Source organism: Microcaecilia unicolor, chromosome 4 (assembly GCF_901765095.1).
Source record: "Microcaecilia unicolor chromosome 4, aMicUni1.1, whole genome shotgun sequence".
Classification (NCBI taxonomy): domain Eukaryota; kingdom Metazoa; phylum Chordata; class Amphibia; order Gymnophiona; family Siphonopidae; genus Microcaecilia; species Microcaecilia unicolor.
In genome coordinates, this window is record NC_044034.1 from 233,019,677 (window position 1) to 233,031,778 (window position 12,102).

Here is a 12,102-nt window from a genome sequence, read left to right on the forward strand (position 1 = left end):
TCACTTCAAACAGAGAGTGTATAAGTCATTATTGTCTAAGACACACAATGATTAAGAAATATACACAATGATAAAGCTATATAGTTGAAGAGAAACAATCATTACATCACTGGTCATACATCACTACATCCAGGCTTTTTTTATCAGCGAAGCCAGGAGTCTCGACTAGTAACGATGCAATAATAAAGAAATATAGCATTATATATTATATATATATATATATATTTACACACGCACATACATACATCACATCACTGGTCATGTATCACTACATCAGCTGGAGAAGCACCGTTTAGAGCGATAACCAGGAGTCTCTTGACCAGGAACGGTCTTTTTGTGCAATACGTCTACTCACAGATGAGCTTCTGATTCCACTATAAGAGGCCTCCCTTTTTATTATGTTTAGAACTCATTTTCAGAGCTAAGGAAAATTACTGACTGTGCGTGAGAATTGTGGTCACATGTTTCTCTGTCCATGTGGCCAGCCTGAACTCGAAATATGCTCCACCTCCCCATGCACATACCAAATGAATTAGAGCTGTGCCTTATCTTCCACATTCCAACTTGTTTTTTTTGCATGAAGAGGGAAAAACAAGAAAAAGTTACTTTTGGCCAAACAGAGTGTACTGTCAACCAAAGCAGAGCTGAAAAACAATCCAAAATCTTTCCATTACATGGATGCATGTCAGATCTGAAATTACCGCCAGGGGGCATGATAGCCTGGCAGTAGTCTCATTTTGGCGCACACAGCACGTGTGTAGAGCCTACCGCACCTTTGTAAAATGGCCCCTCAGTCAACTTTTTTTATTACAAATCCATATTTTCAGGTACTCAAACTTTAAAAAAGAAAAACTTTATTTAAGGCTTACTGAAAACTTAATATTATAAATACATGTAGATCTCACAATCACACACACAAACAATGAATATACACTAACAACATCAAAATATACTGACAGATCATAGAAAAAAAAATAAAGGAGCTGTCAAAGACATTTTGAAGACACTAAACTCTAATTGCCAATATGTAGGGAGATATACAGATGCTTTATAGAGAATTAAATTGAATGAATAAAAAAAATAACCTCTCCCAAATCCCCATCTACTGAAATGTGGAAGAGAGAAATTTTTTACATTAGTTTCATCAGTTTTTTTTTAATAAAGAATGGGAAAACATTAGTGAAATTTGATTTTAAGAGGTAGTCTCAATTTTACAGGTCCTATGACAAACCAAGTTGCTGGCGTTCTGTGCAAACATTTTCTAACTCCCCCCTTGTGAGTTGTGACCCACAACTGGAAGCTTTTGAACCAAAGTGTTCCACCTTTAATGGGCAAAATTTATGTTCTAGAAATGAGACAGGTTCTCAAAACCAAGCATTTAATATTCAGGAATTCACTTAAGGCTAGACCTCTTATTTTTACAATATAAATGTTTTTCCATAGGTTAACAGTATGCCGTTCTTAATAAAATATAACATAAGTAAAAATCTACAGATTTATTTTCATAAAAGTTGTATTAAAAATTAAATATTCATCTAACAATGCAATTTAAGGACCCCGTTTACTAAGCCGCGCTGTAGGTGCCTAGGATTTTTAGCATGCGCTAATGCTAGTGACGCCCATGCATTCCTATGGGTGTCTCTAGCATTAGCATGCACTAATTTTTAGCGCCCGCTAAAAATGTTAGCGCACCTTAGTAAACAGGGCCCTAAAAGTATACAGACTCCTTAATCAGCAGATAAATGTTAGGGAAATTGATTTTGAAAGTAGCTGCACAAACAATTTATAGTTAAATATTTGCTTCATTTTAAATATTTGAATCTCCCAAAAAAAGCACATAACTTTTTCCAGTATCAAATTTGTCCGCTTTGATTTCCTGTGCCACCATGCCAAATTATGGAGGTAGCCAGTACAGAGGATTATACAACAAAACTGAAGAAAAGAACTGTTCTTATTTTAATTACACTTCCATTTCTAGCGATTTTAACGGCTCCATATCCAGGTTTATTGACTAGTGCAAAAAACACCAATCAAAATGTGCAATTATTACAGAACCTACTTTAAATTAAATATTTGTTTTCGTCCTGCCGTTTGCCTGCTTTCAATGAGTGGGTTACCCAGTGTTCGGACACAATTTTGAATTTCTTTTCAAATGTTCTCCGGAGAGCTTTTATTGTTCCCACACGAGTATGATCATCTCCTGTAACTACATGAGTTACTCCCTCTTCTATACGCTTAACTACTGTGGCCCCATATAACCGCAGCTCAAAGGCTTTAATATCTAGTACTGATGCATGAATTTTGGTAGTGGGATCATTAATAATTGCAAAGATATCCAAAAAAACTATGCAGTGTCGAAACATAGCGAATGAAAAGTTGTCACAAGAGTACTGTTGCTCCAAGTCAGCAATCATGTCCACAGGAATCTTTTTATTGTTATGCATTCTCTGGAATACATCCCTTAGCTGAACCAGATCAGTATCTGAACAGTAACTGTCTCCATAGCAGTCATATTCTAAGGCAAAATGTTGCTTAGTAGATGGACACATGTGAATCATGTGACACGGCTGCAACGCCACAATACTTTTGGTCTCAAAACACTGCAGGAGCCACTTAGCTGTCACAACATCGTTTTTGTTTGAAGAGATTATGTTTCTTACTCTTACATTCTCAGTCCCTGCAATAACACAATAAGTATCTTGTCCAGGGTTTTGTACCACTATGCCGTCACATTCAGTAATCTTGTTCTCCAGCTCACATTTTGAATAATCATCAGTTCCACTCATTACACAAAACTCTATATCTTGAAACATATTAGACACTTTCTTTATAGTGGAAAAATCGGGGGCTTTAAGATGCTCAATAACACCAACTGCTTTACTAATCTTTGGTATGATTTTACGTTTCTTTTCATGAGGTTCATCATCAATATTTAGGTGTTTGGAAGCTAGCTTTCCTGAAGCTCTCTCTCTGAGTTCATTCAAATCTTTCATAGTCATACACTCATACCACTCTTTGTCTTCTCTTATCTTTTCAATACGGGGGAAGCGTAAAGTACAGCTGGTTTTATACATATTACTTGGCACAATTTCAGCTGCCTTAATCTGAATAACCACTGAATTAGACGGATCAATATATACTTCAGGCTTCTCAGGCCCACATATAACATTTAAAGGTGGACCTTGTTTATTGTAAGGCTTCCAGTGTGGGGCCAGTTTCAAACCAAGATCATATAGTTCCTTCATTGTGTAGCCAGAGCCAACACGGCAAAAAGAAAAAAATGTTGACGGTTTTTCACCAGGAGGAGGAGTCTCAGCAACAGCACACAGGAAATGAGACATCATACCACCCCGTGATCCTTTACCCCAGTACCCTCCAACAATTAAAATATCAGCTTCATCCATCAAACCATCCACATACTCTGGCTTAATTTTTACCCAGCCTTCTCCACGTTTGTCAGGCTTGTAAGTAGACATAGGATCTTTAACCATGATTCCTTCCTCTCTATTATCAATTGCTTCATTTAGAGCATCCACTACATTTTTCTTGGTACTGGCCTCTTTCTTATGCACAATATTAATTCTACCAACTACTGGTGTAAACAGATTTTGGAGTACCTCATATCGTTTCTTCAGGGGCTCACGAGCTAACTTATCATCATTAAGCATTAAAACATCAAACACACAATAGCATGTTTGTAGATCTGAATCATCCATTATCCTTTTGATGTCAAATTTGCTTCCCTTCTGCATAAAGGTTTGTGTATTGGGATTGTAAGCCATCATTTCACCATCAAGGATGCAATTTTGCACATTAGTGTTGAAAACATTATGAATAAATGGAGTTAAGGATCCCTCAAGGGGAGATGCGCCAAACTGCTGAGTATAATCATGGCCATTTCGAGAAAAATACTTGTATACATCTCCATCTTTATGCATCTGCATACGCTCACCATCAAGTTTAGTTTCTATGTAAAAATTTTGGTTGTGCATTTGTTTCTCAATATCTTGTATATTAACAATAGAAGCAAGCATTGGTTTAAAAGCAGAAAATAACATAATGGATATATCACTAAGGGACACTGAAAGATCATGCAACTGCCTACAAACTTTTTCCAGGTCTGTTGTGACATTGTGTAACTCAACGGCATCTGGATGGAAAATGGAAAATATAGTCTGTTGACTAATTCCAAGCTTCATGTCTTTTATAATCATTCGAATCAACCACTTCTGCTCAAGGGATGTGCTCTCAACTATTAATTTGAGGAGGCTTTTCTTCACGATCTCTCTCTTTTTCAGAGCATTGTTGTTAGCAACTGAATCTAAAATAGTATTCACTTGCTGTATGGTTAAAGTGCCTTCTTTTGGGCATCGTTGCTTCAGTACAAAATAAGCAATCATTGCAAAGTCCCCAACACCACCATGTGAGCCAGTAGGAGCTCTATAATTTAAAAGTTTTAATGCATCTTTGCCATCTTTTGGTAAACCAAGTACTTCAATATAAAGTTTAGCAAGCATGGTTTCCTTAATCCCATAAGCTAATCTTTCCCTTTCCAAATGTGGAAGAATAAGTCGCATTGCAGGATAAAATGAGTCCACAGTGCTAACGTTCTCTTTATGAAGGGCATCATGATATTTTCTCCATGCATCCACAAAGTCTTTAAAATGCTTAACTTTATCTTGTCGGGATTTGCTTCTTTGAATTTTCTCCAGTGTTCTACAGAGATCCGCAAATGGCACTTGTGATGCCACAGTTTTCATCACTGGTTCTAGAGCAGGTGTTTCAGACATTGGGATTCTGCCTAAAAATATAAAAATCAACTGATTAGCAGAGAACACAGTGGAAATACCATCATTCTGGAGGAAAACAAATGTCAGTCAGTTAGGACAGCAGCTTCTGGAAAACGCACACACATCTATATATTAATATTAAAATTTGATTTTAGTAGATTTGCAAAGACAGTAAACTATGAGAAAAATTTGTGTGTTTTGATGTGCACTTATAGATTTCTAGAAATAACATAGTAGATGACGGCAGAAAAAGACCTGCACGGTCCATCCAGTCTGCCCAACATGATAACTCATATGTGCTACTTTTTGTGTATACCCTACTTTGATTTGTACCTGTGCTCTTCAGGGCACAGACCGTATAAGTCTGCCCAGCACTATCCCCGCCTCCCAACCACCAGCCCCGCCTCCGGCTCTGGCACAGACTGTATAAATCTGCCCAGCAATATCCCTGCCTCCCACCACCAGCTCTGGCACAGACCGCATAAGTCTGCCCAGCACTATCCCCGCCTCCCAACCACCAGTCCCGTCTCCCACCACCGGCTCTGGCACAGACCGTATAAGTCTGCCCAGCACTATCCCTGCCTCCCAACCACCAGCCCCGCCTCCCGATCACGACTAAGCTCCTGAGGATCTATTCCTTCTGCACAGGATTCCTTTATGCTTATCCCACGCATATTTGAATTCCATTACCGTTTTCATTTCCACCACCTCCCACGGGAGGGCATTCCACGCATCCACTACTCTTTCTGTGAAAAAATACTTCCTGACATTTTTCTTGAGTCTGCCCCCCTTCAATCTCATTTCATGTCCTCTCGTTCTACCTCCTTCGCATAAAATTGCCAGGCCCTTTGAATCTGCCCATTTTCCCAATAATAATGCAGACCTGCTTGAGTTCTGCCTTTATGCTTGCTTCCCCACAACTGAAAATCCTCTGATGCTACCCTTTGAACTTTTGAGTTATGAAACCATTTGCCTATACAGCTTTCATTGTGAGGCTATGCCATACACACCACTGTTTTGTTTTGGTTTTTTTTTTTTAAATACCGCCTGACTTCAAACTCCTGTGCCCATCTGCCTCTAATACAATACAGTACAATTGACATTTCTATCCTGCATTTTACTTCCAACAGTTCTATGCAGTATAATATCGAAAAAGGATGTACAAATTTTCCAAAAAGATAAGTTTTAAGCATTTTTTAAAAAAGTTGATAATTCTGTGAAGATCTTATGAGCACCAGCAAAGAATTCCACCAGGAAGTAGTTTTATATGAGAATTGGCCTACAAACACTCTTTTATACTTTAACTTCTTTGAATGAGGATAATATAAAACCATATACGAGCTCCCTGAAGGAACGCGATTTCTGTAACAGCAACAAACAGAGTGGAGGAATGTTCCGAAGAACGAACAGAAGTCCAATATCTTCTGAAAAGTTTATTCTCCTTCTAAAATCACATTGTCACCTAGACCAGACACGGTCCGCATTTCGGCTGTTATGACCTCCTCAGATATTGGACTTCTGTTCGTTCTTCGGAACATTCCTCCACTCTGTTTGTTGCTTGTTTGATTGCTGTGGAAAGATTTTCCTGCCCTGTTTGTTTTTGTTAGCAATTTCTATATGACAGATCTACCAATTTAGGTCCCAAAAAACAACAATGCAAATGATCTGCAAACTCCAACGTGGAAAATAAACCAGCAGATCAACATAAAATGTAAAGTTGTAAAGATTTTATTAATAATACCATATACCAAGAAATTGCCTGGCACAGGCCATGTTTCGCCCAAAGGGGCTGCGTCAAGGGCTAAAATAGACAAACACATAAAATGACAAATATAAACAATATAAAAACATGTCACACTTAATCAAAATAAATATATATAAAATATATATGAAAAATATATGTAAAAAGAACAACACAAATATTCCTCATAATTTAAAAATATAAACATTAATAAGTACAATACATTAATATAACAAATATATCACTGATCAAACAACATTATCAAGAGAACCATTCACAATGTCACAATACCCATGTATCAAAGCTAAATAAAAATTAAATAAATTAAAGATTAAAAAATAAATAAAAAATATATTCGTATATCCGAGTGGTATCTATTCAAACTTGTACATATAAATATGAACATGAATACTGAGAACATAATCGTATTATATCATGACAAACAATCCAGCTTATTTTCGAAAAAGAAAGACGCCCATATTTCGACCCAAATCGGGAGATGGGCGCATTTCTTTCATGGGCGCCCAAATCGGTATAATCGAAAGCCGATTTTGGGCACCTCCAACTGCAGTCTGTCCCGGGAACGAACAACGTTGACAGGGGTGTGTCAGAGGCATGGTGAAGGCAGGACTTGGGCGTGTTTATCGGCCGAGGAGAGATGGGCGCGCTCGGCCGATAATGGAAAAAAGAAGGGCGGCAGAAGCGAGAATTTGGGCCGCTTTTTTTAGACCCCTTTTTTTCACGAACAAGTCCCCAAAAAGTGCCCCAACTGCCCAGCTAACCACCGGAGGGAATTGGGGATGACCTCCCCTGACTCCCCCAGTGGTCACTAACCCCCTCCCACCAAAAAAAAAAAAGAACTTTAAAAACTTTTATTTGCCAGCCTGTATGCCAGCCTCAAATGTCATACCCAGCTCCATCACAGCAGTATGCAGGTCCCTGGAGCAGTTGTTAGTGGGTGCAGTGGACTTCAGGCAGGTGGACCCAGGCCCATCCCCCCCTACCTGCTACACTTGTGCTGGTAAATGGGAGCCCTCCAAACCGCCCCCAAATCCCACCGTACCCATAAGTGCTATGGTAATGGTGTAGAATTGTGGGGGGTGGGTTTTGGGGGGGATTTGGGGGGCTCAGCACCCAAGGTAAGGGAGCTATGGACTTGGGAGGTACTTTAATTTTTTTTTAAACTTTTTACAAGTGCCCCCTAGGGTGCCCGGTTGGTGTCTTGGCATGTGAGGGGGACCAGTGCACTACGAATCCTGGCCCCTCCCACGACCAAATGCTTGGAGTTGTTCGTTTTTGAGCTGGGCAGCTTCGGTTTCCATTATCGCTGAAAACCGATACTGCCCGGCTCAAATCCGCCCAAATCCGATGCATTCGCCCGGCACCAACTGTATTATCGAAACAAAAGATGGACGCCCATCTTTTTCAAAAATACGGTCTGTCCCGCCCCTTCGCGGACCCGTCCTCGGAGATAGTCACCCATGGAGATGGGCGTTCGCGTTCGATTATGCCCCTCAATGAGTACTAAAAAAACAGTCATATTGTATCACAAAAGGGAAAAAAAAGGAAAAATAGGACACCTAAAATAAGAACGTTCCAGTATAAATAACTATGAAAAAAAAGAATACAAATTAGAATAAAAAATATATATATGAACAAATTAAAAAATAAAAATGAACAAATTATGAACTAGACTATTTAAAAAAAATGTGAATGCTCACAAAACAAAAGGAGGAACCAACAAATCCAGCAAGTCCCTAAATAAACTGAATACTCACAACACTCATAAAAAAAATAGTGGAATAAAGAAGACTAGTCAAAGAATTGAATACTCACTTTTAACATTCATAAAAGAAAAACCAGCAAATACAGTGTGCCTAAATAAATAGGACAACAAGTTACTATCCATTTTCCAATGATCTGTCTTACTTACATTATTTATCAAAAAAACAACAACTAGCATGCATTAACATAATATACGTGAACAATGTGACCCATATTTAAGAACCCAAAGGTGGGACGGTATGAAAAACTGCAATCGGGAATATACTTACTGTTGTATATCTAATCACCAATGGACGCTACTGCTGGTAATGCTGGAAAAGACAACGGAAGTTACATAAAGTCCTTTTATACGTCATTACCTGGTCAGAGTTGAAAAAATCGCGCCAAAATAAAAGATTGTCGATTCATATAACAAATACATATAAGATTACAAACATCACAAAAAGAACTCGCAGAGTGTGAAAAACGCGCAGAATATGAAAAACGTATCCTCCACGCAAAACGATCTATGTTGTTAATAATTCCAAATGTCATCATAATAAGACGATCCCTAGTATTAAGTGGAAAAATCAGACCCAGGGTAATAAAAACATATAATAGCAATCAGGCAATATGTAAATGTTAACCTTTCCCTTTATTTTATATTAATGAATATCAAACCCACCCATCTCACAGCAATTTTTCACAGCAATTTTCAAACAGGAAAGACATCCAGATTTCCTGTTCGAAAATACATGAGGACGTCCTTAACGCTGGAGACTTCCATCCCGAACAACCATTTTACAAACTGAAACGTAACAACAGGAGAAAACAAGGCAGCATTCTTATAAAAATGGACACACAGATGTCCTTGCAGAACAGAGCAGTAGCCTAGTGGTTAGTGCAGTGGAATGTAAACCAAGGGACACGGGTTTAAATCCCACTATAACTTATTTTTTGGTAAATGTAATCCCTCCAAGAACAGAAACATGCCTACTATACCTGAATGTATACCACTTCAGTAGCCTTCAGTAAGTATTTTTCTGTTCCTGGACGGAGTATCAAGGAAAAAAATATAAATAGAGATACAGTGAACCTGACCTGTTTGCTGCTTTGTTCAGAATGGTTACAATACCTGCAGCTGATACACAGCCTGGTTTTCCTTTCTAGTTTCTCTTTCAAGGAAAAGCCAGAGGAACAGCAACCCCTGGGGGTTAAGGAGGGGTCATGCCTTAATCCCTCCATTGGTGCATCACTTTTTTTGTAACTTGGGCGTGACTGAAACAGGTCTAGATAAAAAGGTCCTTTTTAGACATGGACCCCTTTTCCAGTTTGGAAATTGCTGTTAGACATCCTACTTTTCGACCCTCCCTAGTCCCACCCAAAACACTTTTTCTTGCTATTTGAAATCAAGCAGTCTAAAATTGGGATCTGGACGTTTTTAGTAGATTAACTTTTTTTTTAGGCATTTTGAGGTGTCCACCTGCTTTCAAAATGAGCACAATAGTCTTTTAGAAAATCATGACTACTTAATACAGAGGTCCTTTTACAAAGGCACAGTAGCGGTTTTACGGCACGCTAATCATTAGAGCTCGCTAAACGCTAGCAACCCCCATAGAAATACACAGGCGACTCTCATTTAGCACATGCTTATTTTTAGCATGCGCTAAAAATGCTAGTGTGCTTTTGTAAAAGGACCCCACAGTGAGGTTTAGATTCAACAGGGCTGGCTACAATCAAACCTGTCTGTGTTCAACCACCTAAATCTAGCTATTAAATTTGGTCAATGGTTTATTAAATTATTAAGGACCCTGTTTAGAAAGGCGCACTAGTGGTTTTAGTGTTCACCAACACTGTAGGCGCCCATAGGTATTATGGGCTTCTACAATGTAAATGCCCATAATATTCCTATGGGCACCTACTAGAGTGCCTTTGTAAACAGGGTCCTAAGGGGGCTGTTATTTTTTCACATGGGTGGCATGGGTGTTGAATCCTGAAATAAAGTACTAATTTAAAAACTATGTTGTGTGTTTACTCAGTTTTCCTTTGTTTAATACTACATTGTGTTTAAAGCTCAGAAGCCATTCAGCAAGACATATATATACAATAAGGTAAATGAGAAGAGGGAGTAAATACTTTTTCTTTTTACTTCACTGTATTGCCTTAGCTTGACTCTCTTTGAGGTTGTACCTGCACGTTATTAGGAAGTTGCTATCGGACTGTCTGTTCACTTGTCTCTTAGATTGTAAGCTCCTTGAGCAGGGACCGTCCATCTATGTTAAATTGTATAGCGCTGCGTAACTCTAGTAGCGCTTTACAAATGTTTAGTAGTAGTAGTAGTATTTATGTATTGGTAAGTTATTCACCTTTATGATGAGATTCATCCAAGGCAGTATACATCAGGTATAGGGTGCTCTAAAACTTAAGTAGAGGAGTGTGGTAGCCGTGTTAGTCCACTCTTAAGGTTATCAATAGAAATCAAACAAAATAAAACATGGAAAAGAAAATAAGATGATACCTTTTTTATTGGACATAACTTAATACATTTCTTAATTAGCTTTCGAAGGTTGCCCTTCTTCGTCAGATCGGAAATAAGCAAATTTGCTAGCTGACAGTGTATATAAGTGAAAACATTCAAGCATTACTATGACAGTCTGACAGGGTGGGAGGATGGGGGTGGGTCGGAGGTATGCATGGGGACATAAAAGCATATCATTGATATTCTAACAGGATGGGTGTGGATAGGTGAGGGGTGGGGTGATCAACAGAGACATACAGCTTTATGGTTTATAATGGGTTAGGAACCCCAGATCCTTGTTAAGTCCTTTCTGTTGGGTGTTAAAATATTCAATCATTCTGACTTCAAAGGTCTTACGTTCTTGTATGGTTTTAAAGTTACCTTTCAGTATTCTCACTGTGAAATCACTGGTACAGTGTCCTGGTTCTGTGAAGTGCTGTCCCACCGGAGTGAGGGCCCTACTGGCTGTATTGTTCATGTGATGTCTATGTAAATTGAATCTTGTCTTAAGCATCTGGCCTGTTTCTCCAATATAGCATCCTTTGTTACATTTTTTACACTGAATGATATATACCACATTGGAAGATGAGCAAGTGAAAGATCCCTTTATGTTGAATATCTTTCCTTTGTGGATAACTGTGGGGTCCTGTGAAATATTTTGGCATAGTTTGCAACTGGATAAATTACAGGGACGTGTGCCCTTCTGTTCCTTTTCAGTCTGTGATGGAAGTTTACTCTAAAACTTACAATTTTGTAAACATCACACAATTGTGAAGTGATTAAGTACAAATACAATTAATAAGGTAAACTTCGAAATAGACTGAATCCTAGTAATAGGAATAACATGATATGGTGTCAGAAATATACAGCAGAAATACAGTAAGTGACAGTTGAGTAGAAATAATACAATGCACCATAAAAACAACAGTGCAGAACATTCATTTACCACAGTTACAACACTTTACAATGCCAGCACAAGTACAAATGACACACCCTAACAGGCATGCAGGCATACAAACAAGCATCAACCCTGGTAAAGAATAAACATGGGACCGCACGAATACCTTGCTCAACAGCACTAAGCTTGTGAAACTGAGTGCCAGATGACAGCGAGAATACAATAGCGACGTCAGGGAAGCCGCTTTCTCCCAAACCAAAGTTTTCTTTTTCAACGTCGCTGTATTAATCAAGGAGGTTTGACTGACTTCCTTGGTATTAATCACCAAATACTGATCTAATCTTTTCTTCCGCATCCAAGTCTCGCGATAACTGGAGAAAGGGGGACGCTG

At 38.6% G+C, this 12,102-nt stretch overlaps 1 protein-coding gene across 3 annotated transcripts; it reads right to left on the reverse strand.

The window, feature by feature from the left end:
* Nucleotides 1-1,639: 1,639 nt before the first annotated feature.
* LIG4 (DNA ligase 4) lies at nucleotides 1,640-12,082 on the reverse strand. 3 transcript variants are annotated; one of them, XM_030201319.1, is made up of 3 exons: nucleotides 11,878-12,082; nucleotides 8,586-8,627; nucleotides 1,640-4,801 (listed from the first exon to the last, which is right to left on the reverse strand). In XM_030201319.1, exon 3 carries the CDS (start codon nucleotides 4,788-4,790, stop codon nucleotides 2,061-2,063), a length of 2,730 nt encoding a protein of 909 aa, XP_030057179.1. In that variant the 5' UTR covers nucleotides 4,791-4,801; nucleotides 8,586-8,627; nucleotides 11,878-12,082; the 3' UTR covers nucleotides 1,640-2,060. The 3 variants fall into 3 exon arrangements, with proteins under 3 accessions (XP_030057179.1, XP_030057178.1, XP_030057177.1); XM_030201318.1 differs by lacking the exon at nucleotides 8,586-8,627; XM_030201317.1 differs by lacking the exons at nucleotides 8,586-8,627; nucleotides 11,878-12,082 and adding an exon at nucleotides 8,368-8,408.
* Nucleotides 12,083-12,102: the final 20 nt, after the last annotated feature.